General features: G+C 36.2%; 2 protein-coding genes across 2 annotated transcripts in view; one reads left to right on the forward strand and one right to left on the reverse strand.

Annotated features, from left to right (window-relative positions):
- The window catches only part of LOC113114730 (calsyntenin-2-like), a 51,905-nt gene extending 37,085 nt beyond the window's left edge, over positions 1-14,820 (reverse strand). The window contains exons 1-2 of the mRNA XM_026281669.1: positions 14,452-14,820; positions 7,519-7,641 (exon numbers count right to left, since the gene is read on the reverse strand). Of these exons, the coding sequence (XP_026137454.1) occupies positions 7,519-7,641; positions 14,452-14,581 (253 nt within the window). The 5' untranslated portion in view covers positions 14,582-14,820. The remainder of the gene's footprint in view (positions 1-7,518; positions 7,642-14,451) is intronic.
- Positions 14,821-18,589: 3,769 nt separating this feature from the next.
- Positions 18,590-26,416, forward strand: LOC113114731 (NACHT, LRR and PYD domains-containing protein 3-like). Its single transcript, XM_026281671.1, has 9 exons — positions 18,590-18,904; positions 19,023-19,136; positions 19,423-19,536; positions 19,643-19,756; positions 19,870-21,678; positions 21,875-22,048; positions 23,757-23,930; positions 24,379-24,557; positions 25,223-26,416. Coding segments are annotated over exons 1-9 (2,733 nt in total). The 5' UTR covers positions 18,590-18,851; the 3' UTR covers positions 25,225-26,416.
- The last annotated feature ends 1,430 nt before the right edge of the window (positions 26,417-27,846 follow it).

Genomic DNA, 27,846 nt, shown 5'->3' on the forward strand with positions numbered 1-27,846 from the left:
AATGTGTAACTCTTGTGTTGTCCTCTGTCTATACAGTATAAGCTTTTCAACTGAAGATTCATGAGATGAACCTTTGAGCTATTTCAGAGAAAGGGTTTATCATTGGTTTATCATATACATTCTCTTCATAAGTCAAGATTCACTTGGACAATTCATGCCAAATGTACAAAAAGTCTAATAATAATGTGTAAAAATAAATATAAAAAGTGTGCTAGGCAGTTTTTGACAACTAGATTAACCATTTTGCATTTAATGACTTATATGATGAACTAAAGACTAGATGTTTTGAAGGGTAAGACTGTTGCACAGAAAACTATGCAATACATTTTGAGCAACATGACATGAGCAACTGATAATGTAGGAAACTGCCGATAAACATGCATAATCAATTGCATGAATGTACAAAAGCAATCGCAACTTGTTCAAAAGAATGAGAAACTGGTTTTATGATGTGTATAAATGGCTAGATGATGTGGAGGTTGTACAAGTAGTTTTGAGAATTTCATTTCTGTTTTGAAAAATGCACCAAAGTGACTGAGAAAAACTGTATACAATAAAGGGAGGACTTTGAAGAGTGATATTTTTGGAAACAGAAAAGACAAACACTGTAATGTATGGACGAGGAAGAGTAAGAGCAAGGGGCCCAGGGAGAAGAGCAGGCCCAGTGAGATATGCAGTGAGAGGAGCAGGAGCAGTGAGAGGTGCAAGAGCAGTGAGAGGAGCAGGAGCAGTGAGAGAAGCAGGAGCAGTGAGAGGAGCAGTGAGAGATGCAGGAGCAGTGAGAGGAGCAGTAGCAGTGAGAGGAGCATTGAGAGGAGCAGTGAGAGGAGCAGGAGCAGTGAGATGAGCAGTGAGAGGAGCAGGAGCAGTGAGAGGAGCAGTAGCAGTGAGAGGAGCATTGAGAGGAGCAGTGAGAGGAGCAGTGAGAGGAGCAGGAGCAGTGAGATGAGCAGTGAGAGGAGCAGTAGCAGCGAGAGGAGCATTGAGAGGAGCAGTGAGAGATGCAGGAGCAGTGAGATGAGCAGTGAGAGGAGCAGTAGCAGTGAGAGGAGCATTGAGAGGAGCAGCGAGAGGAGCATTGAGAGGAGCAGTGAGAGATGCAGGAGCAGTGAGATGAGCAGTGAGAGGAGCAGTAGCAGTGAGAGGAGCATTGAGAGGAGCAGTGAGAGGAGCAGTGAGAGGAGCAGGAGCAGTGAGATGAGCAGTGAGAGGAGCAGTAGCAGTGAGAGGAGCATTGAGAGGAGCAGTGAGAGATGCAGGAGCAGTGAGATGAGCAGTGAGAGGAGCAGTAGCAGTGAGAGGAGCATTGAGAGGAGCAGTGAGAGGAGCAGTGAGAGGAGCAGTGAGAGGAGCAGGAGCAGTGAGATGAGCAGTGAGAGGAGCAGTAGCAGTGAGAGGAGCATTGAGAGGAGCAGTGAGAGGAGCAGTGAGAGGAGCAGGAGCAGTGAGATGAGCAGTGAGAGGAGCAGTAGCAGTGAGAGGAGCATTGAGAGGAGCAGTGAGAGGAGCAGGAGCAGTGAGATGAGCAGTGAGAGGAGCAGTGAGAGGAGCAGGAGCAGTGAGATGAGCAGTGAGAGGAGCAGTAGCAGTGAGAGGAGCATTGAGAGGAGCAGTGAGAGGAGCAGTGAGATGAGCAGTGAGAGGAGCAGTAGCAGTGAGAGGAGCAGTGAGAGGAGCAGTAGCAGTGAGAGGAGCATTGAGAGGAGCAGGAGCAGTGAGATGAGCAGTGAGAGGAGCAGTAGCAGTGAGAGGAGCATTGAGAGGAGCAGTGAGAGGAGCAGTGAGAGGAGCAGTAGCAGTGAGAGGAGCATTGAGAGGAGCAGTGAGAGGAGCAGGAGCAGTGAGATGAGCAGTGAGAGGAGCAGTAGCAGTGAGAGGAGCAGTGAGAGGAGCAGTGAGAGGAGCATTGAGAGGAGCAGTGAGATGAGCAGTGAGAGGAGCAGTAGCAGTGAGAGGAGCAGGAGCAGTGAGATGAGCAGTGAGAGGAGCAGGAGCAGTGAGATGAGCAGTGAGAGGAGCAGTAGCAGTGAGAGGAGCAGTGAGAGGAGCAGTGAGAGGAGCATTGAGAGGAGCAGTGAGATGAGCAGTGAGAGGAGCAGTAGCAGTGAGAGGAGCATTGAGAGGAGCAGTGAGATGAGCAGTGAGAGGAGCAGTAGCAGTGAGAGGAGCATTGAGAGGAGCAGTGAGAGGAGCAGGAGCAGTGAGATGAGCAGTGAGAGGAGCAGTGAGAGGAGCAGGAGCAGTGAGATGAGCAGTGAGAGGAGCAGTAGCAGTGAGAGGAGCATTGAGAGGAGCAGTGAGAGGAGCAGTGAGAGGAGCAGGAGCAGTGAGATGAGCAGTGAGAGGAGCAGTAGCAGTGAGAGGAGCAGTGAGAGGAGCATTGAGAGGAGCATTGAGAGGAGCAGTGAGAGGAGCAGTGAGAGGAGCAGGAGCAGTGAGATGAGCAGTGAGAGATTGTTGTTATTTTACCCCCCCCCCCCCCCCGCGCCTTTTTTTTATTCTGGCCTTTTTGCTGTTGTTGTTTTTTCGTTCAGAATGCTCTTATGTGTTTTATGGATATTTTTTTCACTGTAAGCAATACTGTCAAACCTTTTCTGTTCTATCATACCGTGTTTCTACTGTACCTCCTGCAGTAAACAGTAAAGGAAAAAAATAGCTTTTGGACATGCAGTTCCTAACCAAGAAATTCAGTGTAAAACAGTGAATTGCATTTTTTACATGCAAATACCTGTAAAACTGAGACTGAAAAGTCTATGCAGTTTTTGTAATGTCAACAATAGCCAGTATTTTGAAACCTGGTGTACTTTGATTGACTGCATGTACCTTTTGAGGTGAAAACAAGTGTTATTCTTTGACAGAATAATTTAATTTTGAGTCAGATTTCCAGTGTTTTGGTAAAGTTGGTGTGTGCAGAGAAAGATGTGTTCTATTTTGAAATGAAGATTTAGTATATATTTAACAAAATGTGTTTTTGAGAAGGAAATTATCCATTTGGCCAATTGTGTTTTGTAGATGTGAGTCTGTGTTAAGAGTTTAGAAAAAGTATCTGAAGTATGGTTAAGCGCTTGTTAGCGATTGAAAAAAACTGTAAATTCCTCTGGAGCAGTAGTTTTCAGTGTTCAGACTTCACTTCTTTATTTGTCTATATCATTCAGTTGTCTTGCACCTGTGTCCTAATTGGATGTTTGGGATGTGCACACCATTTTTGTATTTTCATATATGCGGCTGAAACAGGAAGCCTAGTGCATCCCAAATTTTTCAACATGAACATTTTAATATAACATTATAGTCATTATGGCATATGGCCTTTAGAAAAATGTTTTTTGAGGAGGTGGGGTAGTACACAATAGGCCCCTGTGGTGCGGCCTAAGCTTTTGTTCTTAATGGCATTTTTTTCCCCTTACATTACTTTTACTTTTATACTTTAAGTATTTTTTTAAACCAGTACTTTTACACTTTTACTTGAGTAAAAAGCTTGAGTTGATACTTCAACTTCTACAAAAGTCTTTTTAAACCCTAGTATCTATACTTCTACTTGAGTAATGAATGCCAGTACTTTTGACACCACTGTATTTGATATATAAAGATATCATTTTATATATATATATATATGTGTGTGTGTGTGTGTGTGTTTATATAACAATTACATTAATTTAATTACATATATAATTGGATAGTATCTTTAAATAATTTATTTTTTTTATTTACCTATGACAATGACAATTTTTAGCCATTTTCCTTGCATTTAGCAACAAAAACATTTTCTGCATTCCGGGCACCCACTGGCAAATAGTCTATCTTTTATCTACAGGATTTTTACTCTCATTTGGCACTTAATAAATATTATTTTCAGATCCCAGAGTCTTAAAGTGGTTAAGACACATTTCAGAAGTACTACATAACTTCCATCTATGTGTTCCTTCTGAAACTTCCTTCAGAATAACTGCATTTATCCTCTTTTATAACTACCATTGACTGTACTTTTGGTTTATACAGTCTACACTCTTATTTATTTTAAGCTAAAGTTCTTTAAAGCATTTATGACTGAAACCTATCAAAGGATTGCTTAGAAACAACATGATAAATCCTGCATTTGATCTTGCATTCACAGCAGCCTTTGACTTTAAGAACCTCTGGCTGTTTTCATGCACTCGACTCTGTATAACCGCTGCTCCGTTACAGCGATCTGCTCTAATCACTGGAGCATCACACCCATCAATTATTCAGCATGTTGTTTTGTAACCTGCCAGCAATTACCCTCGTAACAAACTCAGTCTTGCTTCAACATAAATTACGCCCTCTTAATTAATTACACTTCATCGGTAGTTGCTGGAGAACCATTAATCACACTTTATTTTTAATTACATTTTATAGGTACATTACCTGTAACACACACTGAAGACAGTTTGAGTTTCCAACAAAAACATAATTCAACCAGACGTGTGTTTCTGCATGCATGAAAATATTTTCTTGGTTTGTTTGGTCTGAAGTGGTGAAGCTGAAATGCTATAAACTTAACAACATTAAACTTCAAGTAGTTCACATCTATCTATCTATCTATCTATCTATCTATCTATCTGTCTATCTGTCTGTCTGTCTGTCTGTCTGTCTGTATCTATGTGTTTTAATTATCTATAAATAATTCTGACATTATAATTAGAAAGTAATATTAAATTAGAATAATTTCAAATATATAATATTAAGTATGATTTCTTTATAAATATTGTATATATATATATATATATATATATATATATATATATATATATATATATATATATATATATATATATGCATAATAAGTTGTGTATTTTCAGTGATGGGTATTTTTAAATTACATATTATTACATATTATGACATTATTTATAAATAATAAAGTATACATAATAATGAAACTGAAAAAATATTATAGGCTACAGTTATTTATAAATAATTGCAAATATTAAATTGTAATATTTCTAATATATAACACAAAATATTATTTGTTTCAAAATATTACAAGTTTATATGAAGAGTCATCTTGTATGAATGTATTTTTTCCATAGATGCCAATGAAGCGTGATTTGAGAAAATGTAATTTCTTATACTTAAATTTGTATTTAAAATATGTAACAATAATAGATTAATGTATATTTTTGTCCCTGTAAAAACAGAATACTTTAGCTTGTTTTTGGTGGTTTAATATGAAGAATAATACCCTGTTGCTCTGAATTTTTATGAGATATAACCTAGAACTCCTTTATACTTTCTTTCTTTCTCCCCTTTCCGTTCCTCTCATGGGAATGTATTATGTACACTAGATAATTAATCTTCTTGTCAGAATACAGTCAGGGATGTTTGTGTAAAGGTCACATGTAGCAATAAATCACATGGACGAATATGCTGGGTAAGATGTGAACATCTGAGCAAACATCTGAGCTTCAGTGTCAGTTCTGCTGTAGTGATACTGGTGCTTCCGAACAGTGGAGATGCACAGATGTCACTTCAATTGTAAAATGTGTGTGTTTTCTTATTAATATTATTTTGGTGTCTAGAAATGTACTGAAACCAAATGCAAGGTCATTTCCCCTTGAAAAAGCATTTTCACAGAATCACAGTGAAGCACAGCTTCTTTTCGGCTGGGCTGTAGGTCTAAAGAAGCTTACACACAAATGAATGTAGATCAAAGTGGAGGTTTATTGAAAGAATAGTGCAATCGTGTTGGGTGATATTTTGTGCTATTATTTTCCTTGATATTGAAATGCACCATGAGTGGTGTGTAAAGTATAGATTATTCATACATATATACATGTCATGGCTTCATTTTGATTACATTTTAGGTTGAAAAAAAACAGAAATTAATAAGTGTATGTGTGTTAGATATCAGGGATCGCAGTGTGTTTCTGAAGGGATGGGTCTCTTTCAGCAGCAGCTGTCTGACTAGAATTCTGCCAGTAAAAACTCCACTAACACTCCCTAAAGAACTAATTTATTTAGGAGGAATAAGAAAGAGAAGAGATTGTTAAATCTGATAGTATTTCATGGAGAGAAAATGAAAACCGCCAGTGGCACTAAATCATCAGAGATGGAAAAATGAAAGAATAGGGTAAAAAGAGGGAGGAAGGGTAAAGAGGAAGACTTCCTTTTTGAACTATGTTAATTGTTATTTTAAAATTAATTCTTCCTGTATCTTTTTAAATTGCTTTGAGATGCTTTAGAATTCCAAGTTGATTGGAACTGCAGGGTTGTGCGCCATTCAGAACTGAAATGAGACGCGTTTTCAGTTGAAGTGAGACAGAAGAGTGAGAGAACAGGATGCAGAATTGACATTTAAATTTAGATCTAATGGAATGCATTAAAATTCAGAGAAAGTCATAAATTAATGTATTTTTTAACTTTGAAGCAAAGTTTATCAAGACAAACCGAATGATGGTTTTACAATGGATGGATGGATGGGTAGAACAACAGGTGATGGATGGATGGATGGATGGATGGATGGATGGGTAGAACAACAGGTGATGGATGGATGGATGGATGGGTAGAACAACAGGTGATGGATGGAAGGATGGTTGGATGGATAGAACAACATGTGATGGATGGATGGATGGATGGATGGACGGAGCAACAGGCGAAGGATGGATGGATCTATGGAGCAACAGGTGATGGATGGAAGGATGGTTGGATGGATAGAACAACATGTGATGGATGGATGGAGCAACAGGTGAAGGATGGAAGATGGATAGAACAACAGGCAATGGATGGAAGGATGGATAGAACAACAACCCATGTATGGATGGATATAACAACAGGTTGGAAAGAACAACATGTGATGGATAAAATAACAATGAATGGATGAAGCAACAGTTGATGGATGGACGGATGGATGGATGGGTAGATGGATGGATGGAACAACAAGCAATGGTTGGATGGACGAATATAACAATGGGTTGGATAGAACAACGTGATGGATGGAGCAACAGGTGATGCATGGATGGATGGATGGATGATAGAACAACAGATAATGATGGATGGATGGAACAACATGTGATGGATGGATGGAGTAACAGGTTATGGACAGATGGATGGATAAGTGGAATGGATAGATGGATGCATGGATGATAGAACAACAAGTGATGGATGTATAGATTGAGCAAGAGGTGATCATGGATGGATGGATGATGTATGGATCAACAGGTGATAGATAGATAGATAGATAGAGGCAATGCTGGCTGTGTGTGTGTCTGTGTGTGTGTGTGTGTGTGTGTGTGTGTGTCCTTAAGCAGTGACTCAGTTTAAGTGTATCAGAGAAATACAGTTCAGCTGGAGGATCTGATACATTGGCAGTGTAATCTGGCAAACAGCAGAGGATCTGGAAAAGCATAAAGCATCTAATAATCAGAAAGAACAGATGGAGTGCACAGACACACACAAACACACACACACACACTGATCAGCTGAAACAGCCTCAGGAAAGATGTGTGTACAGCACTGTACTACAAACCCAGTAGCCTATAAAGTGCTCATTTCTTGCTTCCTTACCAGCATATGGAACTGGAGCGTCTTTGTCCAGAGCCACTAAAGGAGGGTCCAGCAGAACCGCATCTGTGTTTTCTGTGATGATGCCGTGGTATGAGCTCTCGATCCACGGCTTGTGCTTATTCACTAAGACAAAGAGAAAGATGTGGTCTTTAATTTACAAAAGCAAACCATTTTAAATCTGTTTTGAAATACTTTTGCTGCATCCTCTGTAATGTTCACCAAGGCATGATTTTCAAAAACAGCCAATCAATTCACACTGCTATGAATGTCACCCTTTAACACAACAATGTTACAATAGTTTGTTGTAAGCATCACACAACAATGTTAGGACTCCAAACAGCAACTTTCTGGATTGTTCTTTAGTCGATCTGTCTTTAGATGGAGCAGTTTTTTCAAATCCTCAAGACCCTATAGGCACTTGTGGAGAAAATTAATGTTCAAATTACATGCATGTGCAGTAAAGAAAGACTATAATTGTGTCAGATACACATTGCTGAGCCTATATTGCAGTATGAAGTTGAATCATAAATCAGTGCATTTTATAACCAACCATTTAAAAATGAGCTGGTAGCTTACAGCAGCCAATAATTTTTACGTTTTACAAACAATTATGTTTAAAAAAATGACTGTCAAAGGCTTTTTTTTTATCTTTAAGACCATATACAAACTAAATAATTTGATGTCTAACCAGACACTGAATAGAAGAATAGAGTCAGAATAGAAACAGAAAATGAAAATATACAATCATCTATAATTAATTTTGTGAATTACACCTTGGAAAGGTTAACCCACATGTGCACCTGATCTGTTCTCACCTTCTTCTCTCCATCCACAATTTTTCTTCTTATAAGAAATAAAGCATGCCCTCTAAAGGTCAGGGCCATATCATTTACTTGTTTTATGTCCCAGAGAGACCAACTAAAGCTGAGAAAAGCACAGGAGAAAGGTAAAGAAAAGAGGACAGAAAGAAAGATGAGGGAAATGGGGAGTAGGAGATTGAATGGGGGCCAAATCACTAAAAATCTACTTCTTTTTAAAAGACATGGAAAACAAGGACTTCCGTTGACTGATAAACACAGCAGTCCACTTTATAGCCTGCAGAGAAGAAAACATATTTATTAAAACTATCACAAATGCTCTAAATCAACACAGTTATAGATTCTCATTCTGGGTCAGTCAAAAAGCTTGCAGAACCAACTCAAAAGAGTCTCTTTCTCTCTTTTTCTCACATGCACAACAGAGGAAATAAAGTGTTAATCTGTCTTAAAGCTGTTTTAATCCGCTGGCAGCTGTTATGGGTTTTCCTGCATCCCGAGTGTCCAATCTCCCACCCAAATGCATGTTCTCTGGTTCTCTCATCTCCTTTATATTCTTACCAATACCATCATGTTTGTAAAATGCATGGGTATTTCTAGCAAAAATGTAGTTTTAATGTAGCTAAAAAACAAAAACAAACATATGAATAATAAATGTAAATGTATTCTTTCCCCAATTAATCAAAATGTTTATTTCAGTCAGCTTGACACTGATTTCCCACAAGTCTTTTTATCAGTTCATGAATTTGCTGCCAAAGCTACAACCCCATGACAAAACAAGTCATTTTTTATACAGAGTATGTAATCAAGATTGACTGCAATAGTTTAAAAATAATGACAAACACACACACACACACACACAGATATATATATATATATATATAGTATATATAGTATATATAATATATATAGTATATATATAGTTTTACTATATCATTCACTTAATATGTAGTTGTAATATATATCACAGTTTCATAAATAAGTTTATTTTGGTTGGTTTACCTGATATTGTGTTGATTATTATATCCGTTATATAGTTTGTGTTAGTTATTATAGTTTGTGTTAGTTATTATAGTTTGTTATAAAGTTATTATATATTTTAGGCCTTGTTGTTAACTTTCAAAATTAATATTTATATTTGATGAGATTAACGTATTTAAAAAAAATCTTTATTTTTTATTATTCTATTTATTATTTACCAAGTTAGAATTACCTGTGAGAAAGAATTTATTATGCAAGGAAAATAATAAATATTACTACATTTTAAAATATTAAAATATATAAGAATTTGCCTAAATTAATCAGAATTGGAGTAAAATTAAATTAAGAACTGGGTGCATCGACACCCACATCTAAAAAGCTATGATGGTGGACCCTGGTATATGATATAGGCGGTTGCTAACTGTGGTCAGTGACCTAAAAGTGATTTTCTGATGGAAAGTTGAGAATCTGCTTCAGTGTCTTTTATTTCTACAACATAAAGGCCTGTTTTATGAGACACGGCATTAACAGCATATGAGTGGTTCCTCAGCATGAATCCAGTTAGCATTAGTACTAACACGGCTCACAGCTCCACTCCTAACCACAGCGCTCATGATGATCAACATTTTCCACAGCAGCAGGGCAGTGGGCATTGAAGGAGCGCGACTGCACCCCTGCAGCCTCATTGGGCTCGTGATACAGATGGGAGCTCAGAGCCAGAATGGCTCCTTTACAGTCTTGTGCATTTAAAGCCAAAATGGTTCCTTTCATCACTGTTATGGAGGGAAATGAGCCCAGAGCACAGGGAGAATGACAGAACTAGGTTACAGGAATTTAATAAATATAATGGTATAAAAATGATTGTTGTTTTCGTCTATGCAGATATGATTGAGGTCATGTGACAGTATTGTTTTGTGTTATATGTAAGAGAAGGAATGAGGATGTACTAGTAGTATGTACTTTGCTAGATGCTGTCAGCAATAACAGGGTTTCTGCAGGTTTTATGAAGGTACATTTCTTCTTAAAGGACTTTTTAAGACAACGTGAAGGAATAAATTGAAGGGAACATATTTATTTATTTGTTCACTTTTTAATGCCATGCCAGCATCAAGGTTATTTTCGTGGCGATCACAGAATAAATTACACAAGGTATACAATTAACAAAAAGACGTTTCAAATCCAAAAATTCTAAAATACATTCTGGTTATACATTTTAAATAAATCAGTTAAATTGAAGAGAAGTAAAATCATTCATGTTTTCAAAATGTAAAAGTAGGGGGCACATTTACAAAATAAAAGCTTAAACCTTTGAATACTTATTCCCAACCTAATATAGAAATATTTTATAGTAACAGCAAGTTGTGTTTTCTTTAGTATTTTTGACTTTTTTTTCATTAAAACTGTCTAAAGATTATGAAATCAAGATACATTTACTTGAGAAGCAAAATAAGTATAAGAAGGCTTGTATGCTGAGACACTGATCAGAAAACAATGCAGTATGTGATTAAAGCAAGAACACATCAGACTAATCAAAACAAATAAAAAACAGACTCCGCAAAATCAACTTCGTTTGAAGGGATAGTTTTTTTATACCTCACTGGCAGATATTTGTGAATGCATTAAGCATCAATTGACCTAATTTTGTTCACTTTTGCAGAAAACAAGACTTTATATCTTCATTTTGCATCTTAAGTAACTGAATCTTACTGTAGGGATGATTTTTTCAGTGCAGGAAACATTCCCATCACCCACAAAAACCCTGAATAAAGTTTTGAGATTTCCAGATCCATTCCAAAACCATAATCCACATTTATTACTAAAAAATCCAATAATACCATGATAACACTGTAAAATAACACTGAATGAAACATTTAGATTTATATGTACTTTTAAGACTTGCAACCTTTTGTTTTGACTTTATTTTGTGCATACATGAACACAGAGTTTAAGGAGAAATGAGTAATGAACATATGGTGTGGGCCTCCCATGAGCAGCCAAACACACACACACACACACACACACATGCACACAAACACATGCACATACAAACACACACACACATATTTGAGAGAGGAGGAACATGTAGCTTCTTTTGTGTGATGATGATGATGATGATAATGACACACTCACTCCACTAATGAATATATATGATACACTGTTAACAATCAATCAGAGGGCTGTCAGAGCCCACACAGGTTCAGATGCTCGGCACATTAATCAAATGTATGTAGAACGCTGCCTCAGCGAAACCAAACCCAAGAGTCGACAACCCCAGAGCCTAACGAGGTCTGTTCAAGCTTCCTGATTCTAGTTCAAGCACTGCTATCTCCCAAAGAACAGGACAGAAGTGTAAAGGTGATGTGAGGCTGTTTTTCAGTAAAAAACACTTTCAAAGATAGGGGTTCAAGCGTGAAACTCTGAAACCCTGTTGTAGATGTAAGGACTTTAGTATTAATATATTTCTATCGTTTAGACCGAACCATAAGGCCTAGAGACTTTGGGTACACAATGGCATTGACTCTGATTGGCCCAAGAGGATACAATGCAAAAAACAAGATTTTTTTTTTACTGCAGTCGTTTGTTAAAGACTTACAACAAATATAAGCTGTGCTGTTGTGAGGATAAATCAACAATTTATCAAAACATTTAGGCATGTGTCACTTTTATGGTCATATGGAATGAGATATTTTCATCAAACCTGGCATCTTTATGTATGGGCTCAATTTGATAACTGCCGTAAAAAATAAATAAATCTGAAAATAGTAATTTGCCTCTTTAATTTACGTAGCTTTGTAAATAATATGTGACCATTATCAAAAAAAGTCTTAAGTTGCCCCCCCCCCCCCCACAAAAAAAAAAAAAAAAAAAACATTATATTGGTCAAAAATATAGATTTTTCTTTAATGCCAAAAATCTGTAGGATATTAAAGATCATGTTCCATGAAGATTTTTTGTACATTTCCTACCGTAAATGTATCAAAACTTAATTTTTGTTTAGTAATATGCATTGTAAAGAACTTAAACTTCAAAAGTAATTTTCTCAGAATTTTGATTTTCTTGCCCCCTCAGATTCCTGACAAATCCTAACAAACTATACATCAATGGAAAGCTTATTCATTCAGCTTTCAGATTATGTATAAATGTACATTTTGAAAAATTGACACTTATGACTGGTTTTGTAGTCCAGGGTCACATATATAATGTATTTTTATGCACACAATTAACGATCTTAAAGCATCAAAACCCTAATCATTGTTGTTTAAGCTATATTTTTGTAATTATTTTTCTTTTCCATTCATTTTCATTCACATTTCACATTTAAATATCAATGAGTGTATAAAATTCAATGTTACCTGTCAGCCTTGATCAAGATTTGAAAATATTACAATAAGAAACTGTAGAATAATATGATGAATAGGCCTAATAAAAAGTATAGTAGCAAAACTTTTATTAAGAACAATACCTAACATTACATTGTTTCAAATTAGTTTCACTGATAGATTAAATATCAAGGAATTTAGACATCACAATATTCTATTGGAAAGATTAATATTCAAGATTATTTTAACAGTGTGCTAAGTTAGTAGTTTCAATAAAGTTTAACCTTAAGTGAGCACTTGATGAAGCTCATTTAATTTAAATGTAAAAAAGATGTAAATGAGTGCGCCGTTATCAAACATAATTGATATCAGCCTACATAATTTTGCATCCCTATTTAAAATCTATACTTTCTTCCAGAAAACATATAAAAATATTGCACAAAAGAGAGATGTTTGCAGGATATACCATATTGCATCAGACCTGAACCCTTGAGCTTATAAGAAACATATTTTATTTGCTTTATAAACAAAGATGTCCGTAATATCATTCATTTGAAAACCCAAGGTCTGCATAGGTTCCTTTCTCTTCTTAATAATGCATTGCCTTTTGTTGCTTGGAAACATAACGCAATAGACTGAGAATTCAGCAGATGCTCGCTGTGTGTGTCACAGCAACTGCAAACCCAAGGCAAAGGTGTCCACTACTAATACCAATCTATCCAGCATCTGCTGACACTGAGACACTCATAACAGCTGGACACATTTGGTAGTGGTTTATTGTGTGATTTCCAAATGTTTCTTATCATTCCAGGCTTAATTAACCACTTTGTGCAAAATACATTTTGACATAAACTTCTATCTTATGTGTCTGAAGACGAGAAGGAGGGAGGTTTGTTTATGCATGTGATAGGGACAAACAGCCCAAGGAGTCTGCAGCTAGTGAAGTGAATCATGAAATACACAAACACAGGATGGATAATCACTGAAGATGGAAAGAGAAAGACAAGAACATGCATCACCGGACAGGGCAGGACAACAATACAAGACCAGAAAAGGAGGAGAAAAGAGAGAGAAAAGCTGTGCATGATCAATTATTATAAGCTCAATATCTTCAGTCAGTTTTGTGAGCCAACATACTTCCAAACTAGTCTATTTTATGAGAGGGCTTTGTAGGAAACAAAGGTAATCATGTTGTCTAAAATTAAACCCACTTAAAGCTTGATTTACTGTATTATTGTCATAAAAAATAAACAGCAGGATTGCAGCTGCAAAGTACTGAATTTATGAAAACTAATCTAAAAAACAAAACAAAACGTTAGCATTATTCTGCACAATAAAAACATTTTTATAGATATTTGTACACGTACACACACAAGACAGATACAAAACGAACCCCTACTTTCAAATGCAAACTCTCAAACTTTGATAAAGGCATCATATAAAAATATTGCATCCCAAATTCACACATACAGCATCATATCTAATGCTACATTTTGTTCCAGCACGTGATCAGTAAATTATAGTGTTTTATAACAAAGACCGTCTACAAATCTGACATTCATACTTTATCTAAAGACAATTAAACAATTAAAACTCATTTAAATGAGGATACAATTTTGATCTGCGACTTTTCAAAACTCTCTGGAAACCAAAGAATGAAATTCAGAAGACGTGCGCATTCGTGGAATAAACCCTCTCGGGGAATACAAATTCATTTCTACCGACTTCTTTGTCATGTTCAAAACGTTAAAGTGTCTCAGAAATGCATCATATCTCGTTTTTATGTGAAGATATGTTGATATAGCATGCTGGCTTACCTCTGTGCGCGCGCACGCAGGATAGCCCGAGCGCGAGCAGCATCAGGATCAATATTCGTCTCATTGTAGTAAAACTCCTCTGGTCCTTCTGTTCTTCCTGGTCTCTCTCACACTTACACAACAAGAACATCCAATTAGATGTTTAAAAATACATCTACATTAAACAGCAGACACAAGAAAAAGTCTCTGAAAGATTTCAGGTAAGGTGCGATGCTCAGTTGCGTAGAAGCGCTTGATACACTGAGGAGAGAGAGAGAGAGCGAGAGAGAGAGAGAGAGAGAATCCCAAAGACCATAGCTTCACGTGCCTGTGTCTTTATGTGGCCAATTAAATCCATCCATCCATTCGTTTTCTACATCGCTTATTGGTGTACACGGGAACCAAATAAAAAGTTTGTTAAATATCAAAATATTTTTAACTCACTTCGCAAAAAAATTAAAAATAAAGAATAGTGAAATCACTTTTACGTGTTGAGGGATCTTGAAAAGTTGTATTTTGGCTCCGTCTGGTGGCCTTTTCGTGAACTAAAGCCTGGCATATTTTACATCACTACATTTCAGGAAAAAATAAATAAATAATTAAATAAAAAATGCTTGCTGTCCCTAGTTATGATGAAACCCAAGTGTGATTTTCGATTCGCGAAACTAATGTTGTTTATGGACGATATGGGGAGCGATACATATAGCCACACCCCAAACATTGTCACAGTATTGAGAATTTCTCCGGTTCAAGGTAAAAACCTGGTAAAAACCAGCTGAACTCCTAATAGATGGTACGATCTCTGTTCGTCTGGTGAAGATCAATCTATCACATGCCACTCTGTTCAAAGCCCGCTATCGCATCATGTTTTGATACACGGACCTTTCTACCGTTTTACCGTTTCTTTCCACAGCGCTAACTTATATTTTATATTATGTAAATATAACCCCACTGCGTGGTTTCTAAAAAAATATTAAGATCTTTTGGAATCAAAACTTTTTTGACACTTGACAAAATACGCATCGTCTTAAGATTCCACATTTTTTTATTTTGTGATATGAGTAATATGTAGCCTACTGAAAGAGAAATGTCCAAAAAATATAAGTGGTTTGGATGGCACCTGGTGGCTGTATTTGGTATAACACCAAAACAAAATTGCAAAGTAACCTCTATAAAAAAAAAAAAAAAAAAGAACTTCAAATTGAGAACACAACTTTTGCACAAATTTAACACAAATTTAAACATATTGCTTGAATGTTATAGCAAATTTGGATTAAAACCTGTTTTGTAAAATATTTATTTTATTTAAATAAAAATAGTTTACTAAAAAATTTTTTACTTTCTTTTTTTATTAAATGATTTCACTTCTGCAATAATCTGCTGATTTTCTTCTTTAAAAAGAGACCAATCTTAGGTCTCTATTCAAAAGCGTTCATTCCAGTAGTGTAGCCAGAAAATAGACTCTGGGTGTGCATATGAAAATCTGGGTGTGCCACATTTATTGTCAGATTACTGTGCAAAATTATGGGATAGTATTTTTGTCACACTGCTTCCGTCCAACTATACTCCTAGTGTTAATTTGCAGGTCGTGTCAAAATGTAGTTAATTGTTAGACGTAATAATTTTCTTCCAAATATGATAATTTTGAACTTTATCTATTTCATTTTGTTTATTTTTCATTACAATTTATTCGCTTTAAATAAATTATAATATATAATTAAAGGATTAAAATGAATTGTAGTTGCTCAATATAGATATTTTTCTCTCATGTTTTTGTAATGTCTGGGAAGCCAGAATGCGCATGCATCAACAGAATCATTTATTAGCTGAACCGCTGTCAGATTTAAGTTGAAGCGCGTGCCGAACCGTGTGTGGTGAACCGAACGGTTTGTTTTTTTTATTTCAGCAAACCGTGCCATCCCTATTACCTCAATAATCAATAAATTATAGGCCTAAAACAATCATGCCCGAGCAGACGGATATTAGTACATCTCATCACACCGGCACCCGCCTCTAAATCAGTTGTATGGTCTGCTTTTCAGTCTAAAACAGTTGTGTCGTGTCTCGTCTTTTTCGGGAGGTGCGCGCGCAGTCAGCGGAGGCTCGCACCTTTTTTTCTCAGATTTTGAAAAATCTTCGCGATCGACGGGTTGGTGACTCCAGATATAGCGACCAACTTTTTTTGCGCAAGCATTGATTATGCGTGACACAGTCTTAATTTGTGCCCTACCTGGCACACCCGTCTAGAGTGTGTCCACCTTTGTGTGTGGGTCCATGTACATGCTGAATCGACAGGAAAAAAAAAAAAAAATCAAGTCCAAATATTCATTCATCACCAATTAACTGTTTGACAAACACTTCCTGCTTCGATGTCCAGATCTGAATTAAAAAAAATCTCAAACATGCTACGAAGTCCCGATCTGAATCAACCGAGTCGCGAACAGGCTCCGAAGTGCCGATCTGAATCAACCGAGTCGCGAACATGCTCCGAAGTGCCGATCTGAATCAACCGAGTCGCGAACATGCTCCGAAGTGCCGATCTGAATCAAACGAGTCGCGAACATGCTCCGAAGTGCCGATCTGAATCAACCGAGTCGCGAACAGGCTCCGAAGTGCCGATCTGAATCAACCGAGTCGCAAACAGGCTCCGAAGTGCCGATCTGAATCAACCGAGTCCCGAACAGGCTCCGAAGTGCCGATCTGAATCAACCGAGTCGCGAACATGCTCCGAAGTGCCGATCTGAATCAACCGAGTCGCGAACAGGCTCCGAAGTGCCGATCTGAATCAACCGAGTCGCGAACAGGCTCCGAAGTGCCGATCTGAATCAACCGAGTCGCGAACAGGCTCCGAAGTGCCGATCTGAATCAACCGAGTCGCGAACAGGCTCCGAAGTGCCGATCTCAATCAACGGAGTCGCGAACAGGCTCCGAGGTCCCGATCTCGCAAGTCGCGAAAAAAAAAAAAAATGTTCTAAGTAAACAACAATAGCCCAAGTTTAGTAAACATTTTTTATTGAGACTATAAAAAATAATTCTGCATCTATTTTTAGGTGTGCCAGCTGCCACTGTGGGTGGCACAGGCACACCCGTGGCTACACCACTGGTTCATTCATTTTAAATTTTTAGTTTGAATAGTGCACAATATGTTCAATTGTTTTTTAATAAAATATTTGTTTTTGAACAACCAGATTTACGAAACGATTTTTATAAGAGCTACATATTTAAAAAGTGTCTTTCATTTACAGGAAATATAAATGTCAAATAAATGTGTGACAAGATTGCTGTGTTAAAGAGAATGAAATGTATTTCTGCCAAAAATTCTTCTGATCTGTTTGCACTTAAGATTGTGATTTTTGTTTTGGTCTATATTTACATATTATCTAGTTGTAAAATTTATATATTAAACCTTTTTGGAACTCAGTGTGGATCTAATAATAATAGATTAATAGTTGATCAAGGAAAAGATCTGGACTGTCTCAAGATTTAAAGAGATGTTTACTTTTTTGCAAACGTATTAATTTGTTTAGGTTGCAATGCATAACATTATGCAACAGTTAAAATTGTGTAGGACGTATTTAAAATGTTGCACGGAGCTTTGACGCCCTCCAGCGGCCCATCACTGGTTTGCATTGCTAAATGTGATGCTTGATTCAGTCTGGGAAGACACTGACGGATCGTCACGTTTATCGCTCGCGTTATAAATAGAGAGTGAAAGTAAATGTTCAGTTGTTTCACCATGTATGAGTGGACCATTTAGAATACTGAATATTAAAGTGTTTCATGGGGACCTTTACAATGAATTTACCTGTAGCTTCATGACAGGATAGTTGGAGGATTTGTGTGCAACTGTAATAAAATCTTGTTCAGGGTGAGTGCTCAGGTCTTGTGACGCTTTTTACAGGTGATTTGATTTTCGCATGTTTTTTTCCCCCGAGGAAGTATTTCTGTGGTTTATTCTAGCATTGATGCAAATAGAATTGACATGATTCGAATTTAAGTGAACGGGTCGGTTTTATCATGATCTTGTTTTTCCGAATTTCTGGATCGGTTTGACGTCAAAGCCCCCTGCATCTCTAATAAAAAGTGAAAGTAGCCTAAATGTTGATGTTTCGCCATTTAAAAAATTAGAATAGTATCTTTATAATACTAGCTAAGTGTTTAATATGAACCATGATTTATAGAAATGGCGAGGCGGAGCATGTTGACGAAATAATTAAAAATCAATCAAGGTAACTAGTGAGTAGACTACACAGGACTCGAGATACTTTACAGGTGACTTCTGTAAACGAGAAAAACAGGATTTCGTGAACAATGAGGCTCTCCAACTCTCATGAACCATTCAGCTGAGTTATTGCGTTTGTTTGTCATTTCCATTCGGAGTCACTGAAGATCAGGTTCTGTTTCAACTGTTCAGCTTCATCATGGAAGAGACAGAAGACACATCCAGAGATGAAGATTTATCTCCAGAATGCAGGTACTTTGATTATACACGATATGTATTCGCCTTTAAATGATTGAAGTTGTCAAGAAAATCTTTTATGGCTTTACAATAAAATGATAGTTGTCTTAAAGCTTGACCTTTTCTGTTGTAGTTTAGAGCATCAGAAGAGATCAGAATCAGAGCCCAGCTGTGTGTCTGTGAGGAGCGATGGATCTTTGAATATGCTTGTAAAATTTAAGAATGAAGATACACTGACTGATCAAAGGTATAACATTTCTGCAAAAGATATGCTATGATTATGATATTGTTCACATTTGATTAGTATGACTATTATAGCCTACAGTCTTCTACAATAATTGCTTTTTAATTATTTTTGTTATCTGATATTAACATACTGTATATAATGTTTCTCACACAGAGACACATCTGTGAAAGTACTCACTTTTGGTTATAGTGCATATAATCATAAACTGCTCTTTAAAGTGTTTTATAAATGTAATCTATTTAATGCAGTAAATCAAAGGATTTACTTTCACTTCTTTCTGTTATAGTTCAGTTCATCAGAAGAGATCAGAGTCAGAGTCCAGCTGTGCGTCTGTGAGAAGTAATGAGTCTAAGAATAATCCACTACATTTTAAGAGTGCAGATACACAGACTAATCTCAGGTATAATATTTCTATAAAAATATAAAACAAGTATGCCATTTGTATGATCAGAATTGTATTCTAACAAAGACAAATTCTTCTTGTATATTGGTTATAATTGTTATAGTTTAGAGCATCAGAAGAGATCAGAACCAGAGCCAAGCTGTGAGTCTGTGAGAAGTGATGAGTCTATGTGTCCTCCAATACATTTAAAGATTAAAAATAAACAGACAGATGTAAGGTACAGTATAACATTTCTGTAAAACATATGATTTCATGATGATACAGAATACAAACAAGACATTTTGCCTACAGTAGTAACTTATGCAATAATGTGGCATTTACATTTTATAGCCATGTCCAAGTCCAAGTCCTCAACACATTTAGATCAAATCTGATGAAGAAGTTTGAGCGTCTGTGTGAGGGAACAGCGAAGCAGGGAAACCCAACACTCCTGAATGAGATCTACACAGAGCTGTACATCACAGAGAGTGAGGGTGGAGAGATCAGTAATGAACACGAGGTGAGACAGATTGAGACACAATCCAGGACAGCAACAGAGGACACAGCGATCAAATGCAGTGACATCTTTACAGCTTTACCTGGACAAGACAAACCCATCAGAACTGTTCTGACAAAAGGAGTCGCTGGCATTGGAAAAACAGTCTCTGTGCAGAAGTTCATCCTGGACTGGGCTGAAGGACAAGAGAATCAGGACGTCCAGCTCATATTTCCACTTCCTTTCAGAGAACTCAATCTGATGAAGGACAAAACACTCAGTCTTTCAGATCTTCTTTATGTATTTTTCCCTGAAACAAAAGAAATGGAAATATCTAATGACAAATATAAAGTGTTGTTCATCTTTGATGGTCTGGACGAGTGTCGTCTGTCTCTGGATTTTCAGAGTGATGTGAGGTTGTGTGATGTAAGTGGATCAGCATCAGTGGACGTGCTGCTGAAGAACCTCATTGTGGGGAATCTGCTTCCCTCTGCTCTCATCTGGATCACCTCCAGACCAGCAGCAGCTGATCTCATCCCCTCTGAGTGTGTCCATCGAGTGACAGAGGTACGAGGCTTCAATGATCCACAGAAGGAGGAATACTTCAGGAAGAGAATCAGAGATCAGAGTCTGGCTGATAGGATCATCTCACACCTGAAGTCTTCAAGGAGTCTCTACATCATGTGTCACATCCCAGTCTTCTGCTGGATCTCAGCCGCTGTTCTGGAGAAGATGTTGAGTCAAGCAGAGAGTGGAGAGATTCCCAAGACTCTCACTCAGATGTACACACACTTCCTGATCCTTCAGATTAACATCAAACATGAGAAGGACTATGAGAAGAACGTGACAGATGAAGACATGATCCTCAAACTAGGTAAAGTGGCTTTTCAGCAGCTTGTGAAAGGCAACCTGATCTTCTATGAGGAAGACCTGAGAGATTGTGGCATTGATGTGACAGAAGCATCAGTTTACTCAGGATTGTGCACTCAGATCTTCAGAGAGGAGTTTGGCTTTTATCAGGGGAAGGTCTTCTGCTTTGTTCATCTGAGCATTCAGGAACATCTCGCAGCTCTATATGTGCACCTCTCCTGTACAAACCACAACATAAATGTGTTTGACCAAATCACCAAACAGAGTTTGATGTCAAAAGTTCAAAAACAGAAGTCATTAGATGCTTCTTTAGCTGCTCTGCATCAGAGTGCAGTGAATGAGGCTCTGCAGAGTAAAAATGGACATCTGAATCTTTTCCTGCGGTTCCTTTTGGGTCTGTCAGTGGAGTCTCATCAGATTCTCCTACAAAGACTAATGAAACAAAATATAACAAAAAACAGCTCTGACAGCAGACAAGACACAATTAAGTACATCAAGGAGAAGATCAAGACCATGTCCTCTCCCAAAAAGTCCATCAATCTGTTCCACTGTCTGAATGAACTGGGTGATCATTCACTAGTGGAGGAAATACAACAGTATCTGAACTCTGGAACAGTAAATAAAGCCAAACTCTCTTCGTCTCAGTGGTCAGCTGTAGTTTTTGTGTTGTTGACATCAGAGAAAAAGCTGGATGAGTTTGATATTAATAAATTTGCCGAAGGAAGCAATGATACCAAAAAACTAGAAGTATTTAAGAAACTGCTGCCTGTGATTAAAGAAGCCAGATCAGTTCGGTAAGTATCACTGAGAACAATCACTTCACTGTTTAAACCTTTAACATATTTTTCTATGTGTTGTGACATTTTAGACATCAATCCAGTGGATCATCAAACATGTACATTTCTGTTTAGTGTGTTTGATAAAGGATTTACTGCTAAACTCATCTGAACTGATCTGAGAGAGTGAAGAGTGTGTGTTTGTTCTCTACAGGTTGTATAATTGTGGTCTCACAGATGAAGGTTGTGCTGCTCTGACTTCAGCTCTGAGATCACACCCTGAACACCTGAGACAACTGGACCTGTCCTGGAATAAACTAGGAAATTCAGGAATCACACGGATATCTACTATACTCAAGGATTCTCACTGTAAACTGGAGAAACTAGAGTAAGATCATATATGAATCTCACAATTGAAATACATTGTAAAGTGTGGAGTGTGCAGTCTCTTTCAGCTGCTGTGAGTACAGCTGATTGAGCAGTAAATGACTGAACACATGAGCTGCTCCTCAGTAACATGATACTACAGGACTGAGAGTCACACTGAAATACACACTCAACCACACAATCAACATTTCAATCTCTTGACCTTAAACTGGTTTGAGATCAACAGTCACAACTGAGAAATGAAAAACATTCTAGTTTCATTCTTACCGTTAATAACATTCATAGTTTTGTAAAAACTCTTTTAAAATGTTGTGTTGATTGTAAACAGGCAAACACACACACACATTTATTTACTTGTTACAAGACCTAAAATTAACAGTATTACTCATTTTTTTTCTATTATAACTCTAACAATGCATGAGAACATTATATGGAAACATTTGTAATGGGAAGGAATAGGTTTTATAAATTTGTTGTCAACGAAAGATAAGCATTTCAAAAGAGAATCTTCCCCGCAGCTTTCTGTAAAATTAAAAGCAAAGGAAAACAACAGTAATAATATTAATTATAAGTTATACAAATTAAACAAATAAAGAAATATCATAATAATTCTGATGAACTGAAATGTTTCACATTATTATTATTATTAATCTTGTTATTATTAATTAATTGTTATAATTATTATTATTAATATTTTAAAATTTAAAATAATAATAATTATTATTATTATAATTATTAATGTGTCAACAAAAGAGAAGCATAACTTAATTTCACCTAATATTTTTAAATGCCATTATAAGAATTAAACACACAATTAAATTGTATTAATATCAGTAAAATGTATTATTATATAGTATTATTAGTATGTAAGTGTAAGATGACTTCAGGAAAAAGGCAAAATAACAAGCAAAATTACATCTTAACTACTAAAGGAGCCACTAAACTTAACTCTATAAATAAAACCAAATCAACAACAGAGGTATAGATTCCTGACTCCCTATCTTCTTGAAATGAAAAAACAACCTGAAAAGGACAAAAATCAAGATAAACGTGCACCCACTCCCTAAAACTTCCAATTATACAGTAAGAATATTTACAAAGAAAACAAGAAAGATAAAGATCAGCCTTGACAACAACTCGGATTTGACTCAAATTAAAAAAACAAGATTAAAAAGCAGTACATCCTAGGACAAAACTCCCCCAGCATTAAATCGCCAACCAGCAACCAACATTTTAGTCTGTCATAAGAGTGTTTTTAGTAGATCAATAAGCATTTTCCAAGTTGTGATTCAGAAATACAGGTCTCAATGATATATTATTGTTTCAAATGGGTAAACGCAACTGATCACAACATCAATGCTGTTGTTGTGGAGTGATGGAAACAAATGAATGCGTTGTTATGCACTGCAATCAAATCCCTTGAAAGAGAAGGAATGGTAAATGTTAATACATATCTTAAAATGATGAGTTTCTGATTATAGAGCTGAATGCAGCAGCACAGACCTCTAATGTAGGGATTTTTCCAGTGGGGAATTTTGTAAGACATTTTGCGGTCAATGCTTTCAATTTAAATCCCTTCAGTACAAGACAGTTTTTTTATCTAATGCATGTCCTTTAAGTTTATACTTTCTTTTTTTCTTTTTTAAAAAGAAATTAACTTATAATCTGATCTGAGAGAGTGAAGAAGACTGTGTCGTTGTTCTCGGCAGGTTGAGGAAATGTGGTCTCTCAGATGAAGGTTGTGCTGTTCTGACTTCAACTCTCAGATCAAACCCTGAACACCTGAAAGAACTGGATCTGTCTTGGAATAAAATAGGAGATTTGGGCGTAAAGCATCTCTCTGCTGGACTTAAAGATCCTCACTTTAAACTGCAGAAACTGGAGTAAGTTAATGATAGTCTCACATGTAAGGCATGTACTTTAATGTACATTTTAGGATCAAAATCATCTTGTAAAATAAATATTCAGTAAACATACTAAATCTCAGCCCAAATAATTCTGATGACTGAGCTTCAGTTGTTTCTGGTAGTTTGACTTATACTGGACTATCTGTATTATATGTAAGGTTATAATGAAGGTTATTAATGAGTGAATAAAGTTTATAATCACTTTAGTTTGTATCAGTGATAAAAGGAAAGAGCCTCAAAACATTTCAAACAAGAAAGTTGTTTAATAAGCAACTCTTAAATATAGAAGAATGAATAAAAATAGAAAAGAATCAACACTGGTTTTCAGGAGCGGCAGAGTTTCAGCTTTTCTCCTTCGTCAGCATTAAATCTCACACTACAGACGCTTGAACTAAAGTTCACATTGTGTCATTGTACTTTACAGGTTAAGGTGTTGTGGCATCACAGTTGAAGGATGTGCTGCTTTGGCTTCAGCTCTGAAATCAAACCCTGAACACCTGAGATATGTGAATCTGTCTGGAAATGAACTACAAAAATCAGAAGTGAAGTGTCTCTCTGATCTAAAGGATAATCCAGTTTATAAACTAGAGAAACTATACACTTGTGAGTAAATTTTTATTTAAAACTTTTAAAGTTTATTAACAGGTCTTATATGTTTGTAATTAAAGTATATAAGATTACACTTTAGTCTGCGTTTAATGACCGTCATGTGACTTATCTATGCATATGTGAATATTTTCATCTCCTAGGTTTCTCTGTGTGTTAGTGATAGAGTTTTTTGATTATTTACTGTTATTAATCTATTAGCAGTTATCATTCAAATATTTGGCTGCAATATGAATAAACCAATATTAATATATGCTAATTAGGGATGCACGATATTGGATTTTGGCCGATATTCGATATGCCGATATTTTCAAAATAATTTTGGCCGATGCCGATACCGATATCGATATATATAAAAATTTTTCGCCTGATATATTTAAACTTTAATTTTACTGAAGAGAAATCCATGTATCTCTTTTGTACTGATTCTACCATAAATGTATTATTTTAAAAAATGTAGACAGACATTCACATCTGAAAAACAGGTCAATTATTTCACTTGGAGAATATCGGTTTGGCTCATCGGCAGAAATATTCATATCGGCCTATACCGATGATGGTCATTTTAAGCTTTTATCGGCCGATACCGATGTTGTGCCGATATTATCGTGCATCCCTAATGCTAATGTCTCATATGTGACTGTCTGTGTGTTTTATTGTAGGACTCTCAGTATATAAACGTCAGTCCGGTTTTCTCAGGATCAGCTGATGGTGAATAAAGAGCTTCAACAGAGACTCAAGACACAGACACACAGCAATCATACTGTCATGTGTGTGTGACTTCACATCAGTTTTGTTATTTTTACATTTTATGGACCAGTTCTTTTGAAACACCGATGTCATTTTATGTTCAGATGTCATCAGATATCATTATATTTAAGTGATGGTTGGTGTATAAGTGTTGAAAAGCATCATCTGCAATTTGGAGGTTTTTATACTGATTGTGTAGATGCTGTAGCATGCAATTTACACTACAAGTTGTGACAAAAAAACAACATTAAAATCAACTAGTAATAGACATGGTGTAAATAAGAGGTTTATAGTGGAATCTAGCTTTCAAAAAACACTTAAATGATCTGGTTTCTATCAAGTTATTGTATACTGGTATAAGTTCACTAAAGCTGTTTGGACTAACCACTTATTTAGAATTAAGTTGATCTTTTCGGTTTAATGGAAAAAGGTGTATATTTTATTGTCCAGCATCTATTTGTTATTCATTTAAATGTTCTGTCGACCTAATCAGGATGGAGAGTTTTACAGAAGGCATAGCTTCAAGTATCATTATAGATGTATTCAAAAGTCTGTTCTTCTAATAATAATAATAATAATAATAATATGACTGTTATTCACTTTACATCACTAACAAGAAATGGGTGTGATTCTGCAGCTGATAAATTTAAATGAAGTTTACTGACAAATTATTGTGATGCTTGTCAAAACTATGATTTTTATGATAATGGAAGATTTTTTATTTCAGGAAAAGTTTACATTGTATATATGCATTTTAAATGTTAACCACTTGTATCTGTTTCATTTAATAGAAGATACTCCAACTACCAGAACTTTTGGCTTCTGACTACAGTTTATTTTTATTTTCATTTTGGATTTACATAAATTTTTTAAACAAACTTTTCCAGCAGTGTTCAGTTACTGAAAAGTGCTTTGTATGAGAGTAGAACAGAATAAATGCATGCAATAAATAACTAACGATAAAGAAAGCTTTTTTTTAAACACATAATTATGTAATAACCATTATGAGTGCAGGCTAGCAAAATATCAAAAAGTACTTCACTTGTATATTTGTTTATTTTTATTCATGTGTCATCCCAATGAGCTGGGGTCCTCCTAAATACCTAAGAAATGACAGGACAATAAACATGTTTAACTTTTGTCATGTTTTTCATCTGAAACTGACAGATGTTGGAGCTTATTTGTATTTTAAATGAATTAAACATTCAGTAATTCATTAATTGTATGTTCATCAACTAATGTTTAAAGTAAGGTGGGTAAGTGATTCAAATGTTTAATCTAATTAATTACATGATGTGGTGATCCAATTAATAGCACATCAAATTTGGAGAAATTCCTATGAAAATATAATTTAAAGTCGTTGTGCAAAGCATCAAACAGATTACAAAAAGCAGGATCAGCAGGAAATATTTTGTTTGATAAAATTTATTACATATACTCTTTTGGACCATGTGAGTAAATTATGACAGAATTGTCATTTTTGGTTGGGTGAACTATAACTTTAATCGTTTATTTTCTTAATTGTATTATTATTCCTATGAAAATATTAAATTATTTATTTAATGAAATTATACTCTAAATAATGAAGTAATACTGCCAGTAGGTGGTGGTAGCCTAATGTCTTAATGATTACATCATCGAGTCATTTATTCATTCGTTTGATTCGTTAAAATGGCTGATTCATTCAGGAGTGAAGTAAATAGTTCTTTATGGATGGTTCATTGAATCATTATGCTGTGTTCACACCAAACGCGAAAAGAGCGTCAAATTCGCGTCTAAGCTTCTAGTTTGCCGCTTGACCAATTTGAGATCATTTGCTTCATTCCTGTGTGAAATTAACTTCACAACAGACGCGAATTCACGTCATGGGGCTGAATTCACGCAGCACTTTCAACCGCCATTTTTATTCGGATAATTTTCAAAATATTACCATTATTGTGTCATGAAATGTAGTTTTAAAAATATTTTAGGCTAGAATGTAGTTGTTTTAAACTCAAATATGCGGTTTATTTATAATGACAGCGTCTATTTAAAAAAATGTGTTTCGCCGATCTCGGAGATGAGCTCCATGCGATCAGCGGGAGCTCCGTCATCATGGATCCGCCGAGAGCAGCCTCACCTCTTCAAGATAATATAATTTGTTTGGGGTAAAATGAAACGTTTCTTATCTTTGGCCTTCATTCAATGTATCTATTAATATGTTTTTTTTATATATATATAAAGTTCCTTTTTATTCCTGTCTCTATAGAAATATGAACTTTTGTCATATAGCTCCGGTTGACTGCTCACTGACAACAGTCATTCCTCCTTGTTGAATGAGTGGAGAAGGGTATTCCTGCACAACCGGAGGCTGCAGGAACATACTGTTGAATGAATGCTAGAACTAGACGCGCGAGTGAGGCGAATTCGCGTCTTCCGCGCCGCGCTTAACGCCCCATTCTCGCCACGAGACCTCCAGACGCACGTAAATGTTATTGACTTATGAAATCATTCGCGCCAGAAGCTCTATTCGCGTTTGGTGTGAACACAGCATTAG

The sequence above is a fragment of the Carassius auratus genome, chromosome 15 (assembly GCF_003368295.1).
Source record: "Carassius auratus strain Wakin chromosome 15, ASM336829v1, whole genome shotgun sequence".
NCBI lineage: Eukaryota > Metazoa > Chordata > Actinopteri > Cypriniformes > Cyprinidae > Carassius > Carassius auratus.

What these genes read in the sequence shown, in the direction of transcription:
- LOC113114731 (XM_026281671.1), top strand. Translation starts at nt 18,852, where the DNA reads ATGGAAGAGACAGAAGACACATCCAGAGATGAAGATTTATCTCCAGAA. An exon ending in GATACACTGACTGATCAAAG is followed by an intron (nt 19,137 to 19,422) that starts GTATAACATTTC and finishes TTTCTGTTATAG; the next exon opens with TTCAGTTCATCAGAAGAGAT. An exon ending in TTTAAACTGCAGAAACTGGA is followed by an intron (nt 23,931 to 24,378) that starts GTAAGTTAATGA and finishes TGTACTTTACAG; the next exon opens with GTTAAGGTGTTGTGGCATCA.